The sequence below is a fragment of the Babylonia areolata genome, chromosome 9, assembly GCF_041734735.1.
Source record: "Babylonia areolata isolate BAREFJ2019XMU chromosome 9, ASM4173473v1, whole genome shotgun sequence".
Lineage (NCBI taxonomy): Eukaryota > Metazoa > Mollusca > Gastropoda > Neogastropoda > Buccinidae > Babylonia > Babylonia areolata.
Genome location: NC_134884.1, coordinates 3726504 through 3747231, shown reverse-complemented (window position 1 = coordinate 3747231; position 20728 = coordinate 3726504). Strand labels below are relative to the sequence as shown.

The 20728-nt window shown below is 40.3% G+C and overlaps 1 protein-coding gene across 1 annotated transcript; it reads right to left on the bottom strand.

Moving 5' to 3' along the window:
* Positions 1 to 619: 619 nt before the first annotated feature.
* On the bottom strand, positions 620 to 20632 carry LOC143286011 (GPI-anchor transamidase component PIGT-like). The gene is made up of 10 exons (XM_076593513.1): positions 20434 to 20632; positions 17453 to 17630; positions 15659 to 15896; positions 14977 to 15063; positions 14695 to 14782; positions 13999 to 14093; positions 13183 to 13387; positions 11759 to 11908; positions 10936 to 11182; positions 620 to 9951 (listed from the first exon to the last, which is right to left on the bottom strand). The coding sequence occupies exons 1-10, from the start codon at positions 20627 to 20629 to the stop codon at positions 9576 to 9578; spliced, it is 1860 nt and encodes a 619-aa protein (XP_076449628.1). The 5' UTR covers positions 20630 to 20632; the 3' UTR covers positions 620 to 9575.
* Between the last annotated feature and the right edge of the window lie 96 nt (positions 20633 to 20728).

Genomic DNA, 20728 nt, shown 5'->3' with positions numbered 1-20728 from the left:
TTGTTGTAAGACTTAGTGAAAGATTCAAACTAATTCTTTTCTTATTGATAACGTTTTTCACCTGAAAAGACAGGGACGAGCATGTATTCACGACAGTCTTCAGAGCGTTGGTAGAGAAAAATTATTGAAGAGGAACTTAAATCTGAAGTCACAAGAAGAGACATTTAAGCGAATGTGTTTCATGTGTTTGCTTTGACGTTTGACTGTTCAGGGGTAGGAGGATGCGACTGAGAAGATGATCTACCTCGGGTTCAGTCTCTTTAGGGGAAATACGCAAGTGTGAATATGTAAATGATAGATTCTGTCTCTTTAAGGGTGAGACGATAAACCGAGGAACTGTGTGCAGCATGCACTTAGCGCACGTAAAAGAACCCACGGCAACAAAAGGGTTGTTCCTGGCAAAACTCTGTAGAAAAATCCACTTGGATAGGAAAAACAAATAAAACTGCACACAGGAAAAAATACAAAAAAAATTGGGTGGCGCTGTAGTATAGCGACGCGCTCTCCCTGGGGAGAGCAGCCCGAATTTCACACAGAGAAATCTGCTGTAATAAAAAGAAATACAAATACAAATACAAAAGTATACTAGTATAAATGAGTAAATGTTAGATTCAGTCTCTTTGGGGAAAATATGCAAGTGTAAATATATGAAGAAAGATTCAGTGTCTTTCAGGGAAATACAAAAGTGTAAATGAAAGATTCAGTCGCTGTTAGTGTAAATGTAGATCTATATATGTCAGATTCAGGAAAATACACAAGTGTGAAGATATAAATGTTAGATTCAGCATCTACTAGGGGAAAACACAGTTGTAAATAATGTAAGTGCCAGGCTTTTCCAGAATTGTTCCACACCACAGTTGTCTGTTTTTGTTATTGACTTGTATCAAAAACATTGTTGTAAAGTTGAACACATACACTTGGGACCATGTGTATCCCTGTGTTTGGTACTGCTGTCTGAAAACCAGGGTTTAGGGAGAATGTTGAGAATCTGTACGTAGTGTCTGAAAAACCTGTCGGAGATTGTTTGAGAAATCACATTGTCTGTGAGAGATCTGTTCAGTGATGTGAGATGGCCATGAATATGATGATGATGACAGACCTGTTTACCAGTCGGATTTTTTCATAATTTGTACCAGTTTTTGTTGTTGTTTTTTTTGGACAAGTGTGATGATACACAACAAAGAATAAAATTACGCCCCACACACACGCGCACGCACGCACGCAGTCTGAGATGAGAGCAGATGGCGAATAGGTTTTTGTGTGGTTGGAACTGATTCTGCATGTGTCCATTGTATGAACTTGGACATGTACAATTTAAAATCTGTTGGCCCATTAACATGATGGCTGTGACTGTGAGCAGTGGGGAAAAGACACATGATGGAGTCAAAACACGATAGGTGAGCGTCCAGGTTACACTGAAACAAAAAGTTCTATTCCTTTTATTCAGTGTATGTAGAGTGCACGTTTCTTTTCTGCAAGTACATAATATTGATTGATTGGCACAGGAAACAAACGATGAGCGTCCGAAGGCAGCCTTCAGGCGGCTCTACCCAGGTAGGCAGCCTGCCTGTTGTGCAAATGACCCCGAGATTGTAAAGCACTTAGAGTTGGGTCTCTTGCCGAGGATAGGCGCTGTATGATTATCCATATCAAATCAGATCACACATTTTTGTTCAGATTTTAGGGTCAGCATGTCTGTGATGATACGTTCTGCCAGCAGTCCTACCAGACAGGTGACTGCAGAGAGGTATGATCGGTATCTTGGTCAGTGGGTTGTGAATCTTTCACTGTGGTGGCTGTGTCATGTTGTTGTTTTTTTACTGACCAGTCGGAGTTTGTGATCCTTGCCCTGTGATGAACACCATCCATGTTGAGTGCAGGTTTTTACAGGAGCAGAGAAGGTACAGAGATTTGTTAGAATGGCACGAGTGTTTTGTTTGACTGGTGAATCGTTTCAAGTATGCTTGTTGAATTTTGTTGTACTCTGGGTTTTTGGAAAAAAAACAATTTTTGTATGTATTCACTTTGACATTTACCTGTGTTTCTACTGAATTACATGTTCATTGTTTTTATGTACTTTTTTTTTATTGAAATTTTTAATTTGACATTTATTGTAACCACCAACTGTGTATTTAATCCAGATTTTGTGTTCAGGAATAGTTCAGCTATTACCCTTTTTTTTATGTGATATTTTGCATTCCAACAGGAGTTTCCTTGCTTTCACATATAATCAAGATCTTTGCATAATATCAACAGAACAGGTGATACACATTATTATTCAGGAACGTTACTTGAGGTACATGCGATTATGTTTGTTTTATTGTGTCTACATCTGTCATTCCATTTTGTGTTGTGTTTTTTTTCCAGATGTGACTGTTTTTGTTTGACATTTTAAAAATTTTTTATTTAGCTGGGCAGTCCTGATTTGTGATTTGGCCGTGTGTGTTTGGCAACAGTTACCAGTGTTGTGTTGAAGACAATATTTGTGATAAGTTAGCAAAAAGTATATTGCACCTTGCTTAGGCTGTTATTTACATCTTTGAATTTTTTTAAGACAACTTGAAGTATAAAAACCACAAAATTAATTTTGATCTTTGAATTTTTAAAACCAGTGAAGGCTTTTTCCTTTGTTTGTTGTTGTTGTTGTTGTTTTTTTGGGGGAGGTTGACATTTTGTTAATGTAACATATTGATTTTATGCCCTATATTAACTTTTTGTTGTATCTTTTATTTCTGCTGCTGGTTTTGTTTTTGTTTTTTTTGTTGTTTTTTTGTTTTTTTGTGTCCAGTTTGTCTTTATGTCTCTCTGTTACTGTCAATGTATGTCAGCTAAAGAGGACTGGTTTACTTTCAGAGAATAGTTTTTATGTTTGGGGTGTGAACCAGTTTTTGTTGTTCTCTTGTTGTTGTTGTTATTGTTGTTTAGTCTCCGCTGCTTTCTGTAATGTTGCCTCAAGGTGTGCAGGTGGTGGTGTCGATGAACAAGGATCTTGTTTACTATTATTTTCATCATTCATTTGTGTCATCTTCATAGATTTCATCGTCCCTCGTTCTCTCTTCCTTCATTTCAGTCATATGTTTAACCTTTGCTTTTCTGCCCAGACCACCCCCCCCCCTCTCTCTCTCTCTCTTTCTCTCTCTCTCTCACTCTCTCCATTGTGCTTGTTCACATTTACAAGTTGATGTTGACCATTTGCACTCTCTGATCTTGTATTCATTGTTTTGGAAAAAGAAATTACATTTTATGTTGTTTTTTTGGGTTGTTGTTTGTTTTTTTTTCAAAAAACAAACCTGCGTTTACTTGTTGTGCTCTTGAGTACATCAATTAAGTGGTCGTTGATATTTGAAAACAGAAAATGTTGCTCTTTGTTGAAATGAATTTGTCGCAATTCCATGTGTATGCATTTATGAACTTTGTTAGAATCTGTTATGTTTGAATGTCTTTGGTACCCCAGTACTCTGCAATGATTTTTTTTTTTAGGTGTGTGCAGTACTTTAGGTGTTTCTTTCTGTGGTGGGGGGGAGGGTCCAGATTCAATAATCTTTTCAAGTGGAATCTCTGACTGTTGAAATCTGAAAAAAAAAAAATCTGAATATTTGTGTCTGAACATTTATTAGAGGAATTATAAATAATCAGTGTGTGAAGACTATATCTCTGTTTGTAGTTTTAGGATTATTTAAAAAATATATATTTCTGTGGTGTGAAAAATCTTCAGAAAATAATGTGCAATGTCATTTTTATTATTATTATTATTTCCTCTCAGAATATGATTGCAAGCAATACTTTTATGTGTAAGGTATGTATTGTTGCTTGGATTGTAATGGCATTTTGTACTTAGGTGTTTCATTTGCTTCTGTCATCTCTTTGTGGAAGTGTGTCTTCGATGTTTTAACCACAGCGTGGCTCTTTCACCTGTAGTTCAAGATGAAGAAGACATCTGTTGCAGACATGCAGAATACCCTTGACAACAACTGGAACTCTTTTTCACCTGTTCCTCCTTTCCCCACGACCACAGTGCTGTATGCTTGCTGTTTCTTGTGTCCAGACTGACAAAAGGTTTTCTCCTTAACAACCAGCACTACAGCTGTTTCTCTCTCTTTTGCTGTTGTAGGGGAGTTTCCACAAACCTACCCTGTGCCACCCCCCCCAGGGATGTGAGTCACACCTGTTCTTTTGTACTGTTAAAGAACTCTTGCCAAGAGGAGGAGGAGGAATTTTTGTTTTAACCCCGTCAGTGCCCCAGGAGGAGGGAAATTTCCGTCCCCTTCTGGTGTGCAAAAAAAAAAGTGCCCCAGCATGAAAATGCCCATCTGCATCATTGTAGGAGTTACCCTGTTGCAAAATCATTAAATCCACATGCAGTTGTTATGATTAGATAGTGTGATCATTACCTTTCAGAAAAGTGCAGGTTATAATTCTTTTCTTTTCTTTTTAGTAGTGTGCACGCTAGAATTTTTTTTAAATTTTATATAATTTATTAATTTTCACATTTGAATGTTGTCATTCAAAAAGTACGTCTGGAAAACCATATGTGACTACAAGAAGGAGAAAGTTAACACTAGTTTTAAGCTGTGAGTTAATCGCAGTGTGCAAAATTCCAGTCAGAGTGCACAGCTCTGAAAGGTTGATGGCACAATGTTTTGATCTTGCCAAACACAGCACCACGCATGAAAGACTGCCTGAAAGCACTCTCCTGCCGAATACACTGCACAAATTGACGAATAACCGTTCACCAAAACACAGGGAACTAGAAATAAATCATTAAAACATTGTAAGAAACGTGTAACATATTTTTGGGGCAGACTTGTTTGTTCCTTCTGTTTGACATTATCCATGGGCAGATCACTCTTGCCAGAGGTCTGCCTTTTTTTCTTTTTTTTTTTCTGTGTGATGTGTCCTTGCCCATCATGTGTAAGTACCCCTGTCTCCTGCTCACCTTGGTCTGTTGTGTCCAAACATGGTAAGCATTCTCGGGTTCCCCCTTTCCCAAACAGTTTTTGTACCAGCCAGCTGCAGCTTCCAACTGTCAGAGGCAGTTTTTCACCTCTCGCCCAAACAATCACCAGTTTTATGTCAGCTTGTGGGTTTCTGCTGGTGAAGACTTTGATGACAGGATTGGAAATTTTGCTGGCTGATGTTTTCCTGCTGAAGGAAGTCTTCCCCCCTCGCCCCTGCCCCCGCCCCCCTTTTTTTTTCCTTGCTTTTCCTTGGGTCTCATGTGTCTTGAAAGATAAAGGATTGTATTTGAGGAAGAATAGTACAGGTGCATCAGCTAAGTGGGTTTAAAGCTTAATGCTTTGGAGTTAAGTCTTAGGGTTCAGGATTCAAATCCTGATTTCAGCACCTGATGGGTTAATAATGATGGGTATGTTTTTTCCTGTCACCCAGGTCAGCAGATGTACGGACATGCTTGTGCCTGAATCCCCTTTGTGTGCATACTGAAAACTGGTTATGGCTGCGTACACGGCCAGGTGACTAGGATCATAATGTAACAGCCCTCTTTTGCAAGTCGAGATTTATTCCAAAAAGACCCCATGGTAACACATGGAAAAAAGCAAAAGAGACAGACTCATGGTGACTGTATGTGGCAAGGTTACACAACACCTGATGAACTTGTAAGTGAATAATTGAAATACTGCTGTGTTTTATCTGAACACATAAGCATCTAATTTCAAAATAACACAAACTGCACTGACGTAAACTAACCCAGTGTGTATAGAAATCTAGCCGAGTAGAGAAGTACTGTTTAAAAGAAAACTTGCATAATGATTTTTATGAAATCAGATAGTTTCAACAATGACTTTTTCTTTTGTGATAAAGAGTTGGAGAACTTGGAAGCGATGGGGTTTACAAGTAAATTTGGGAGACACAGCACATGAATGCAGAACGTGAAGAAGCATCAGAAGAAGAGATTTGCAAGCTGGCGTGTGGGATCAGGTTTTCAGGTGGGTGTCATCATCATGCCTCATTGTTCAGGAACTGGAGGCAGTACTTTTCAGGCTTCTCACCAGCTAGACTTCATATGTAGTTGGCTAGGCGATAAGCAACAGTAATATGCCTTTTTAGTCTGTAAATTCACAGGAATCTTATGTTTAAGTGAACAGAGCTCAGCAGTTGTCATGTCCCACGTAAATCTCATTGGTAACTATATTGCATATGCCACACACAGCTTTTTTTTTTTCACTTTTTTTTTTCACCTTGCTTACATGCTTTTAGTAAATGCTTTTGAACCAGCTCTCAGGTATTTGCTGAAAATCAATGACTATAGTATTCTAGTTGTTCTGCCTCCATTTGATAATAATTGCTTTTTGCTGCTTCCCTTGATACTTTCCAGAGGTCCTGTAATAATTATTCCTTAGTAGTCACCAGTGGTAATATCCACACACCAGCTCTCAGGTATCTTTATTGTTGCTGTCATTTATCTGTTCGGTAACAGTCGCTTTTATGCTACTTCCTTTATAATCCCTTAACACTTTCCGGTGGTGATATCAGAACACTGGCTCTCTGTTATCTAGTTTTCCATTGACATGATGAGAATGTTATTAACAGCTGCTGTCTTCTTTTTGTAGGAAAAAAAAAAACCCCAATCATTTCAGAAAAGGTTCTTGTTTCAGTTTCTCTCATACTCCTAATTATTTTCTGTCTTTATCAGACACATCTTTGCTGTCTTCTGTTTTTTGCTCAACCAACACCCAAACAGATGTAACTCATTTCCTTAGACTTTGACAGCAGTTTAATCTTTAAGCTTCCCCCCCCCCCCCACCCCCCCTCCTTCTGTAGGAGAGAAATAGTGAAACACATGAGAAAAAAACAATTGCATAGTGAGGAATGTATTAGTTGGTCTTTATGTTTTCTATTGCAATGTGTTCCCCCTTCTCCCTAACTTTTTTTTTTTTTTTTTTTTCCAGTTTACTGCATTTACATTTTATGCTTCAGCTTTTGTTCTTTTAATCTACCAATCGCATTTTACTCCTTTTTTTTTCCCCCCCGCCTTTATTTTAAATGTGTTCACATGATGTTACTGTCACATGAGTGCTTTCAGGATTGCAAATCATGACTTCAAAACGCAATGCAACAGTAATAAAGTCAGACGTAGTTTCCTGATTTTTTTGATTTTTTATTTGTTCTGAGTGGAATGATCGAAGACACATATTGTAAAATGAAATCTTCCTGGTGTTTTGTGTCACTGGCTTGATCAGTGGCCCTATAATTATAGTGTAAAGAAGTGAAGGCAGTTTTATATTTCTCTTTTGTCACTACAGATTTCTTTGAAATTTGGACTGCTTTCCCCAGCAAGAGCATGTCGCTGCAGTGAGAGTGCCACCCTTTTTTTTTTTCCTGCATGCAAGTGCATTTATTTTCTTATCAGAGTGGATTTTTCTGAGGAATTTTGCCAGGGACAACCCTTTTGTTGCCATGGGTTCTTTTAAGTGCATGCTGCACACGTGAACTTGGTGTATTGTCTCAACCAAATGACTTGTGCTCAGACCACCACTCGAGGTTGAGTGGAGAAGAAATACTGGCAAGTATGCGATTCAAACCAGTGCACTCACATTTTCTCACTTTCTAAGCAGATATGGTTCCACTAAGCCAACATTCCACATCTCTGAACTACTTCTTCGTTGGTGGGCTACAACTCACATGTTCACTTGTCTGTACACGAGTGGACTCAATGTGTATGACTGTTTTTACCCCACCATGTTGGCAGTCACACTCCATTTTCGGGGGTGTGCATGCTGGCTTTGTTCTTGTTTCCTTAACCCACCGAACACTGACGTGGATTACAGGATCTTTATTTTGCGTATTTGACCTTCTGCTTGCGCATACACACGAAGAGGATTCAGACACAAGCAGGTCTGCACTTATATTGACCTGGGAGATCAGAAAAATCTCCACCCTTTACCCACCAGACGCTGTTACCGAGATTCAAAGCCAGGACCCTCGGTTTGAAAGTCCAACGCTTTAACCACCTGGCTACTGCACCCGTCATCTCTTTACAAGTCTTTTTCTCAGTCCCTTCAGCTCTGGTATGAACGCCACTTGGCAGTGCTTATCACCTGATGGTCTGCAGTGGACTGACCGGCTTCTGTCCACTGTCAACAATTTACTGTCGCCTTAACTCACTCAGTACGGCCAGTCCTCTCTTCTCCCCTACACAGACCCCTCGGATGTCCAGTGGGTGTCTCTATGACCCAACCTTTAGCTTCCGTCGTCAGAATTGTGGTATTCTTTGTCAACATTCACCTCTTCAGTGTAAGAGCCTTCCGCTTGTAATATTTTGATGGTTATAATTGGGGTGAAACGCTGTTAACGTTGTCTCTTTCGCCGTTCGTATGGAGAGAGTTAAGAGGAAGGTGGCAGAATCAGAATAGTTAAGAAGCTTGTCAAAGATACAGTGTGAGTGTCTGTGCATGTGTTTGTGTGTGTATAGATAAGACGGGGAGAAAGAAAGCAACTGATAGAAAAGAAAAAAAAGCAACACGCACTATCAGGGACAAGAAAAAGGAATTTAGGTGCATAACAGTTTAATTAACAAACATTAGAAAAAAGACATTAAAAAAATGCATAATTAAACACCAGGGCAGGCATAACACTCACAGACACAAACCAAATATTGTCACACCCCTGTTTGTTCTTCCTGCACATAAGACTGAGTATATTCAAACACAAGCGTGCATGTACACATACCTATTGCTGCACAAAGACGTCTGCACTCGGTTTTCATTTTCTCACTTTACAGAGAAAATATGCACACAGCAGTTTCTCGTCTTATCCAAAATGGCACACAGACAATGTACTCAACTGCTCTAGTTTTCCAACAAATCTTGTCAGCTGTTAACAAAAAGACACTACTGATTTCAAGATCGTCTGATGAAGAGAGCTAGAGTACTAGTACCTTTAATTCATATTCAGCATTGGCATGATTTTTTTTTTAGCATCTTTAACAAAGGCTCTTTCTTCCAAAAAGACATTCAAAATTCACACATTTTCTCCCACACATTGTTTGCCCATTTACTTTCGTCCACTGAAACCCTTACTGTGAATGTACACATAGTCCAGATGTCATTTAATTTTTTTAAATACAAAACTTGCAATGTATGTACAATTTATTAACATATATGTCAACAACATGTTATATAAATGTGTTTATATTCTGTATAGACACAGAGAAACACATCACTTAACCTCCTTCAGCAGGGCACAAAATGCAACACACCAACAAGAAACGCCAACAGCAATAAATATAATGCAACCCCAAACTATTCAGTAATCAAGAGTTGGAATGAACAGTCTTTGCTGAAATACTGCTGCATCAGAAGAACACGTGAAATGCATGCTCACAAACACATAAACACACACACACGCATTTCAATCCAACAAAAACGTTCTGCGTACAGCACTAATGACTTTATATCTTCTCACACTAAGCACCTTCAAGCAACTGATCATCTGACCTGAAAACACACCCCCAACAGAACCACACAACAACAGCTTCCTATCTCACACCACAAACACAACAGATCAAGCAAGAAAAAAACATCCAACCAACAAAAGAAACCTTACACTCACTATTATTACTTCACTCTTTGCCTCAGATCCCTCTCCTCTTCAGACTCTTTCCCCGAACCCTCTTCCGACTTCCCATCACCCCCTTCTGTCCCTGCCTCAGCGGTCTTCTCCACAGCTTCCTCCTTCTCCTCCTTCACCTCCTCCTTCTTGGAGCGGCTGAAGAAGGCCTTGACCCTTGACACGACCCCTTTCTTCTGGGTGGGGTCGAGGAGGATGAAGCGCCGGGTGGTCAGGTTGTGGATGGAGCCGAAGGCGATGGCGACGACGGTGCAGGCCAGACAGATGACGTTGTAGGGCATGCTGAAGTCTGGCGTCGGCAGAGACACCAGCAAGGATTCCGTGTACAGCCGCACAAAGTGTGACAGCGATTCGTCAGACACCCTGTGAGATAAAATGAATTTTTTATAACTTTTAACTGGGACAGCGATTTGTCAGACACCCTGTAAAAAAACAACAACAAAAAACAACAACAAAAAAACTATAGTAGGGACAGCGATTCTTCAGACACCCTATGAAAAATTTTATATATATATATATATATCAAAATCAGCACTTTTTCTACTTCATGGACTCAACCACCGCCTAAAAAAATTTCAATAGTACGATCCACACTATTATCAAAACTAAAAACAGCAGCCTGGTAGTTTTGCTACTGACTATTCTTCCAAATGATTACCATACCATAAATCCACCCCCCACCCCTCAACGGAAAAAAAAAAGGGAAAAATAAACCCTTCCTAACAGACACACAGAAAAATGTAAACAGAAAAACTGGGCAACCCGGTTTTCAACACAGACATCTGAACCAGACGCTGGCAAGTTGATTCAAACCCAGACACACCTCCATCAGAATAGTAAAATGACACAGAAATCACAAACAAAAAAATGCAGACACACGCACTTGGAATGCAAAATCACCACTGATAAAAAAAAAAAGAAAAAAAAAAGCGCACATCAAATTCAATGCACAATGCTCTGATCCCTGTTTTAAAAAAGAAATTTTCTTCCTAAAATTACGTTTAAATAACATACTTACCGTGACCCACTAGTGCAGACTTCGGAAGGGGTCTGATTCCTGTCCTGTGCAAACTACTACCCACCTATCCGGAGAAAACGAAAGTAGTTACGGCCGATAACCTCCCGAAGTAGGTTACCTCCCCTGTGCATCCCTGACTAGCGCCCTCTTTTTCCGGCAGCCATCTTGACTCCTGATCCTGTGCTCTTCATACGACTAAGTTTTTTTTCGTATTTCTGTCTGTCTATCGATTCTTTGGCACTCATGTTTTGTATCTGATGAAGAAACTTACTTAGTAAGTAGAGAAAGTAAAAAAACCAACAACAATAACAAAAAAAAAAAACCCTCACATGTCCAGTAGCGTCGACGTATTATGGGAGGGTGCAATGAAGGTCTTGTCTGATGGCAGGTTGACGGAAATCACAGCGGAGTTGATGTAAAAACCATGATTGGCATCCGGCGGGTACTCCGTCCACTTGAGGAAGGCACGCTCAAACTGCAGGCTGACTTTGGTCACTGACCTGGGCGGCAAGGTGAAGGCCATTTCCAAGTGGTAGGACCGCTCTCGGTCCCTGCCGGGGATGTAGTGAATCTTGTCTGTCGGCACAGAAAGAGGCGTACACAGTAAGACTTCAGAATCTCGCGTTCATTCAAAATAAGTTTGCTTTCTTTGTTTATTTTCGCTCTGCCTGGGGCTGACAATATATGTGCCAGCGAGTTTGGAATCATAACAGCACTCCACCGGGCACAATGATTGATGAGAAAGAGCATTCTTTTTACTGCGTCGTTGGCTAAATTCCCATGTTCACATCTATCTACAAGTGCAGGAAGATGACAGAATTACAAAAATGTTATAAAAAAAAAAAATGATTACCTGAGCAATTCAGGCGGCCACAGTTCATTTTCAGGGTTGAGAAAGAGCGCAAGACAGCAAAAAAAAAAACTTCCGTTTTTTTTTTCTTGTACAATATTTTTTTTCTTTTTCTACATGCATTTACTTTGGGACAACATAATAATAAATTCCAAAATGACTAAAAATTAAAAAAAACAACTAACCAGCCAGCCATGGACAAAAAATAAATAAATAAATAAATAATTTAAAAAAAAAAAAAAATCAGCCAGCTGATAACCAAACGACGAAACACAGCAGAGCATGGAGACCGACCGACTCACAGGGCACTTCGGTGCCGCGGCTCTCCACGCGGACCGACTTGAAAAAGACGCGGGTGAACCAGGGGAGGGAATCCATGTAGAGGATGGGCAGCGTGGTGCTCAGCGTGTTGTAGATCAGGCAACTTACTCCCCCTTTCTCCAGCCCATAACCTGCAAACAATCACAATGATAATAATCGTTAGTACAAAGAAATCAGCAATACAAGTCAATACAGTACAATGACGGGCGCAATAGCCGAATGGTTAAAGCGTTGGACTTTCAATCTGAAGGTCCCGGGTTTGAATCTCGGTGACGGCGCCTGGTGGATAAAGGGTGGAGATTTTTCCGATCTCCCAGGTCAACATATGTGCAGACCTGCTAGTGCCTGAACCCCCTTCGTGTATATACACAAGCAGAAGATCAAATACACACGTTAAAGATCCTGTAATCCATGTCAGCGTTCAGTGGGTTATGGAAACAAGAACATACCCAGCATGCACACTCCTGAAAACAGTATGGCTGCCTACATGGCGGAGTAAAAACGGTCATACACGTAAAAGCCCACTCGTGTACATACAAGTGAACATGGGAGTTGCAGCCCACGAACACAGAAGAAGAAGAATACAGTACAATACAACACAACACAATACAACACCATCCAATACAATACAGAAGAGAGAAATAAAAAAAGGTGCGCTGCTCCGTAGCAACATACTCCCCCCCCCCCCCCCCCCCCCCCCCAGGTAAAGCACCCAATTTCAGTCACATCTGCTGTGACAAAAAGTAATGAAACACAATACAAATACAATACAATACAATGCGTGACAAGCACAATACAAATACAAGAAGTTTACAAATACAAGATGATACAATGCAATAAAATAAATTACAATACAATTCAATCGAATACAAGACAAAGAATATAAATGCAATGCAATGCAATACATTTAGTTTACAAAATACAAGACAATACGACAGAATATAATATAATACAATAAATTACAACACAATTCAATACCATATGAATACAACAGAAGACAAGACAATACAAATACAAGAAATTGGCAACACAACACAATTCAGAAGATAAAAAGGGGTGAGCTGCACTTTAGTAACATGCTCTCCCCAAGCAGAGCAACTCAACTTCACACAGAGCTCTGTGGTGGCAAAAGGTAATGTAATACCATACAATCCAAATACAAGACAATACAATACATATCATTTATAAATACAAGACAATACAATACGACACAATACCATAAAACACAATAAATCACAATATAAAATATAAATACAATAGAAGACAAGAAAATACAATATAAAAACAAGAAATACAAGACAATCAAACACAATTCACACACAAGACAATACAATACAAAGACAAGACAATACAAGACACCACACCAGTCCCCCACCGCCCCCCTCCCCTCCTCCCACTCCCTCACCAGTGACGTAGCGATGAGCGTAGACAGGGGGGGAGACGGAGCGGCCATACCGCTGACGGACATTGTAGGTGGCCACCAGGTTCAAAATCTTCCTGGCCGCCACCACCTGAGCCACATTGTAGACCGCCAGCCTCCGCACTCCCCTGCTCTCCGGCATCGCTCTCTCCTCCGTCGGGGCAGGGGTCAGCGAGAACAGTTCTTCGTCCTGTACACACACACACATGTTACGAACGAACCGTTGCTTCCATTGTTCTAGTCGATCCTTTTTTTTCTGTCCATCCCCCTTTCACCACCACCCCCAACCCCGTATCACACAAACACACACACGACATGTCTAATATCGCTCAAAGTGAAAAGATGTTAAAATAAAGAAAGAACATGTTCACGGTGGTATGGAAACCATGGTATTGTGGCTAATCCTCAGTCAAGAGACCCCAAGCTCTCGAAGGTAAGCGCTTTACAAAAAAACACGGAGTCATTTTGCACAACAGGGTGCCTACCTGGGTAGAGCCAACTGAGACAGCTCTGCCTTTTTGGGTGCTCATCATTCGTTTCCTGTGTCATACAGTCAGGCTTCAGTCAGTCACACACACACACACACACACATGTAACCTTTTTCCTCTTTCATACAGTCATGAGGCAAACTCACACACACACACACACACACACACACACACACACTTCTATTGGCAGACTCCCAGGCAAAACAAAACAAAAAAAACCACATCCATCTCAAAAGACTACCTAAGAGTTCATCTACACAGCAGTTTCAGGTGATGACCAAACTACAAAGCAGTGGTCAGTCATTCTGCTGACCTGGTTGCTGGACGTGTCCACAAACACCTGACTGCGCGAGGCCAGAGGGCAGTGGGCCGACACCGTCTGACCAAACACTCTGTGTATTGACCAGTCTGCAAACATGGAATCACACACAAACACACCAGATGCTCAGTATAATATACGCATTTGACCAATCTGCAAACATTGAATCACACACAAACACGCCAATGTTTGGTATAATATACGCATTTGACCAGTCTGCAAACATGGAATCACACACAAACACCAGATGTTTGGTATAATATATGCATATGCCCAGTTTGCAAACATGGAATCACATGCAAACACCAGATGTTTGGTATAATATACGCATATGACCAGTCTGCAAACATGGAATCACACACAAACACGCCAGATGTTTGGTATGGTGCTGTACTATCACCTAAAGTCACCTATGGCGCTGCACTATCACCTAAAGTCACCTATGGCGCTGCACTATCACCTAAAGTCACCTATGGCGCTGCACTATCACCTAAAGTCACCTATGGCGTTGCACTATCACCTAAAGTCACCTATGGCGCTGCACTATCACCTAAAGTCACCTATGGCGCTGCACTATCAACTAAAGTCACCTATGGCGCTGCACTATCACCTAAAGTCGCCTATGGCGGTAAAACTGAAAGAGCTAATCCTGCAGTAAAGCGGCTGGTTCAGGAAGCACGCCTGACTCACTCTGGAAGCCATCCCCCGTGAGAACCAAGTCCACCACCAGCGACAGGGACTGCGTCAGCTCCACCGCCTCTGACTGGCAGCTGCTGTCCTGCAAAATGAACACAAGGAAAAAGAATTATGTATATTTCAATTTCTGCACACACACACACACACACACACACACACGCAAGTACACATGCACTAAAGCACACACATACCACCAAGACAAAATCAAACACATGATTATTTCTGTCAGACAAACAAACAAACAAAAAAAAAACACCACTAAAGACAAAGACTTACAGCGCAGACAGGCCTGAAGTGAACGGACAGGGAGTGATAATCAGCATCATGGAGTTTTTCCGCTCTGAACAGAGTGGACAGTCCAGCCTGCAAGCAGAGAACCCCACACCAACAATGGACCACAAAAAAATGACAATAATGTGCTCATCCATTATCACATTTGTTGATTTTCTTTTAATGAATAAAACTGCTTTTTTCACTTGTAACATACTACTACTAATAATAATAATGGAGTCTCCTGCCGGACCATCGGACGAGTAGGCAGACAGGATTATCTGTCGGTGTGTGTCCTCATATGGGAGAAGAGGCCGATTCTGGATGCGCAGCACTTCCCGCATGTGTTGCAGAGGAAAACGTCTCCAGAAGTTGAGCCCTGCTTCCTTCGCTCACGCTTCTCCTTAATGGCCAGCATTCTCTTGTTTATGAAAAACTGCACTTTTCACTTGTTACATACTTTTAGTTTATCAGTCAATTATACTTCAAGATGCAGGGACATTATCCTTTGTACATAATAATATATACATCCGTATCTTTTTTTCATTGGTTTCCTTCAAAAAATACATCCACATATACTGTGCAGAAAATGTAGCGCGTGGCAAAGTCTGTTCCAGATTCACACCACCCAGCATAAAAAAAAGTGTGATGATAAACTGTAACAAAACTGATCAAACGTTTTCCTCACCTTCGAGTCACAAGGCAGAAGCTTCTTCCAAGGTGTCAGGTTTTCAGTGCAGACAATCTCCCGAGGTAGCGCCCCGTAGCGTACATAGTCCGAGAACTTGGCGTAGTCCTTTGAAGCCACACCCCTGGGTCTGAAACTCCAGCGCGGCGCCACTGTGGACTTCTCATCAAGGAAGTTGAGGGAGGAGCAGAACAGCCCTGACAGGGCATTGACCAGCTCTTTCCACGTCTTGTCCACACTGAACAACAGAAAATTTTGGAATCTGTCATGCAATAGCCGAGTGGTTAAAGTGTTTGACTTTCAATCTGAGGGTTACGGGTTCGAATCTGGGTAATGGCGCCTGGTGGACAGGTGGTGGAGATACTTTCCAATCACCCTGGTCAATGTATGTGCAGACCTGCTCGTGCCTGAACTTCCTTCGTGTGTATACGCATGCAGATTCTTATCAAATACGCACGTTAAAGATCCTGTAATCCATGTCAGCTTTCGGTGGGTTATGGAAACAAGAACATACCCAGCATGCACACCCTCGAAAACAGAGTATGGCTGCCTACATGGCAAGGTACATAAAACAAAACAGTCACACATGTGAAATGTTATATGTCTGTCTGAGAATGTGTGTGTGTGTGTGTGACTGAAACCTGACTGAATGACAAAATGAAACGAATGATGAGCGCCCAACAGCAGCCATCAGTAGGCTCTTCCCAGGTAGGCAGCCTGTATCATAAGAACTGAGAGGACCAGAAAACATTACAGCCATGCCATTGAAATAAAATTGTTAGCCATTACTACAGATCAGTTTCTATCATTCACATCTGATTATCATGTTACGAAGACTTATGATTACGAAGACTTCTATCATTTCTAACATCTAAGTATTACTATTGCTAAGCTTTCCAACAGAAGAAAAAAAACCGAAGATTATTCTGAAGTTTATTGTGAATCTTCACTGAGCATTAAGAAAAAAAAAACACACACCAAAAACATCATTGCCATCAACATGGTTGTGAATAACATAGGGAATTATGAACTGGGTATGTTCATGTTAAATGATCCTTAAAACACTGGGATTTTTACAATGTTCATGTTGATATTCTGCAACTAGTGGAAGTACATATTTATGTGTACAGCATCACATCATACATTAATACAAATTTTCAACTAATGTGACCAAGATCAAGTAGAAAACTTGAAAAAAAAACTCTCTTAAAGAAGCTAGAGCCTACTCCTTGTCCTACAGCTTAAATAATTGTTTTATTTCATAATTTCTTCTTTTTCTTTTGTCTTTTCTTGCATTCTGACAAGGGACACAACAAAAGATTATAGTTTCATTTCTTTTTATAGCATTTTGATAAGGAAGAATTCATATCTAGGGGGGAAAAAAAGCACACACACACACATTCAGATTAATTTACTGTTTCATGCCAGCACACACACACACACACACACACAAACACACACACACAAACACACACACACACAAACACACACACACACACACAAACACACACACAAAAAACACACACACAAACACACACATACACACACACACTAACACACACTAACACAGGGTGACAGACATACAAAGAAAGGAAATTTATATGAACATGCTCCTGATCCACCGCTAATGTGAACCGACAGACAGTTTCAGTTTCAGTTTCAGTAGCTCAAGGAGGCGTCACTGCGTTCGGACAAATCCATATACGCTACACCACATCTGCCAAGCAGATGCCTGACCAGCAGCGTAACCCAACGCGCTTAGTCAGGCCTTGAGACAGACAGACAAACACCTACTCCGTGACAGTGGGCTTGAACCACACCCAGAGCTGCGCTCCGGCGGGTGCATCCTCCACAGGGTACCCCCACGACTGGTGGCGCCATCTGCCCTGGGTCTGGGTCAGGTGGAGTTCTTGCACGTGATACGCTGCCAGAACGTCGCCCAGTGACTTGGGAAACAGCCGGTAATGCTGAACTGGTAAAAAAAAAAAAATTAAAAAATTAAATAATAATAATAATATTCTAAAAAAACAAGTGATCCAACAGCATTGTGGATTGCCCACAATGGGATGTATATATTACTTTATTAGTTATTACACTCATTAAGTGACACCTTTTTTTTCTTTTTTCTCTGTGTGTGTGTGTGTGCGTGTGTGTGTCTGTGAATGTGGGTGTGAACAAGTGGTGTATGAGCATACGTGGGGCCTGTGTCTGTGTATGTGTGTATTCCACTGTGAGTGTGTGTGTGTGTGCATGCATGCATACATGTGTGAATGTGTGAGTATGCACACAAGAGTGTGCATTCATGACCATGTGCATGAGTGTGTCTGTGTTGTGTGTGTGTGAATATTCCAATGAGTATTTTGTGTGTGCACCAATCTGTGTGTACATGTTTGTGTACACCAGTACCATAATAGTATAGCTATATGCGCCACATTGTTTCTGTGTTAATATTACTAGTATTACTTTAAATTAGTGAATGTAAAATGCAATAAATATTCTTCAAATGTCCTCAGCTCACTGCATATTATCTTAATATTCATATCAATTATAGACCAAGCATTATCAGGTAAATGAACACTCACATAGGTCTAGTACTCTTATACTATAGTGTGGTTTACAGTGAGCTGAGTAACAATAGAAACTTTAGTTTAATTGGTACTATATATATATATGTTGTATGGGCCACAATGGACTTGGGAGAGTGCATGTTTGAAAAACAAAATAATAAAGGTGTTACTAGTCTTTGTGGTGGAAACAGGAACTGGCAGGGAACTTTGAATGGCTGTCTTAAATGCTGCAGTAGTCCCTGCACTGATAACTACTTCCAGGTTATTGCATTCTGCTGTTGTTTTTAGAAAGAATAAGTTCTTACACTATTCTGTTTTGCAGATTGGTATTGTAAAACACTTGCTGTTTTTGACTGCTCTTTATCAGATTGCAGTGGAGGAAAACATAAGTATAGAATAGATTAACAACTATTCCATCATTTTTTAAGGACTTCCAAAGATGTTTTATAATACATACTGAAAATAGCCCAACTACCAGCCGCCGTGGCGAAGTGGTTAGCGTCACGGACTGACGGCTGGGAGGACGCGGGTTCGAATCCCAGCGGAGGTGGGTTTTTCAGCCCATGGCCGGCTCCTACCCAGAGTTGAGTGTGCTGTGGGCTTAAATGGGGAGACTGGGACCGCACAATCAAGTGTCATCCACTTCAAGGATGCGTCTTTGGGTGTGTTGCTCTAATTACCTGACCAACACTGCAAGTGTTAACGCCGGGATATCATTATGACAGGAAGCGTAGAGTACAGCCTTGTCACGTAGTCCCAAACCAAAATGGACCTCCATAGCAACATCGTCATCATCATCGTCATCCTCCTCTTAGTAGGTGGTGTCCTAAGTATGTTAAAACAGAACAGGCACCACTGAACACCACCGAAGTGACTCAGCAGCAGTGCAGGGTCTCCCCTGGTGTGTGGCCTCCTGGTGACCTAAATCGATGGTTCCCTGTGGACTGCTGACACTGGAACTGCAACGGATGAACCCGGATGTGGCCGTGTATGGGGGAATCTAAATGAGCGGCATGGGAGTAATGCCACTGAAACGGTGTAGATGATGGGGCAGCAAAAAAAGAAAAAAAAAAAAAAAAGAAAATAGCCCAACTAAAGGCGGAAGCCAGAACGGCATCCTGACAATGTGACATTTGTCAATTTCATATATATAACATATATTTCATTATTTACATAAAAATGCAACAACTTTATTTATGATATGCCAGATGTGTTGGAGTGTTATGTAAAAAAATTTGCTGATGACACAAAGGCTTACTGTGAAATGAATAATAAAGAAAAACAAATTCTGCCCCAAGAAAGCATAAACAAACTAGTCAAATCGACAGAGACATGGCAAATTGAGTTTAACAATGAAAAATGTAAAGCACTTTATGTTGGTAATGATAACCCAGAATACACTTAATGACTTATCATATCAACTCTGATGATATAGAAGAAACTGAGTTAGAAAAGGATTTGGGAATTTTGGTGGATAAAGATTTAACTTTTGAACAGCCTATTAATGCGACAGTAAATAATTTTTTTTTTAAAGCAATTTTATGCAGTATAATTTCCATAAAAATAAAGATGCCATGGTGCCATTATTAAAAACATTAGTAAGACCAATACTGGAATATGGTAATGTGGTATGGTCTCCTTACCTTAGAAAACATATTGACTTGATTGAAAATGTACAGAGAAGATTTACCAAGCAAATTATAGGAACAGGTTGTATGTCTTACAAAGAGAGACTAACTAGTTTGAAACTTCCAAGCCTGGAATATTGCTGGTTAAGGGGTGATATGATTGAGGCATATAAGATTTTACATGGACATTATGATAAGAGCACTACACAAAATCTTTTCACTCAAAAGGACAGTAATCATACCAGGGGACACCCACTAAAACTAATATTAAAGACATTCACCAAATCAAACCTTTCTTCACACTTTTTTTTACTAACAGGGTTGTTAACTTCTGGTAATAATCTGCCCTGTAATATTGTCGCTGCATGAACTATTAACAATTTTAAGAATTTATTAGATAAACACTGGAAGGATTATGGATTCCAAGTTAATTTCTCCAAAGGAAGCTAGCCATAACATTAGTAACTGCGCACTCTTATATAAAGTTACAAAATAAATAAATAAATAAAAAGTCCAAAGGATCAGGCAAAAGGCTGATAAATTTTATAAGCCGTGACACTTGAATGATATGATTACTTACACTTTTCAACATCGTGGACAGAAACGTTCCATTTAGTTGTGAACTGGAAATCAAACAAGACATGCCCGCTTTGCAATGGCTTTATATATAGCTCTTCGTAAAATCTATCATTCGTTGAAGCTTTGGAATGTTGAAGACAACAATAAAAGACTAAGACAGTTAACCAGGAAAGCATCAATCTCCCAAAATCCGCCATGTTGTTATCCAGCACAAATCTGACGCTTGATAGTCTCGCACCAAATTAAATGGATACATTTTCTCCAAAAATGCAAATTTTTGTATGATTTTAATCATA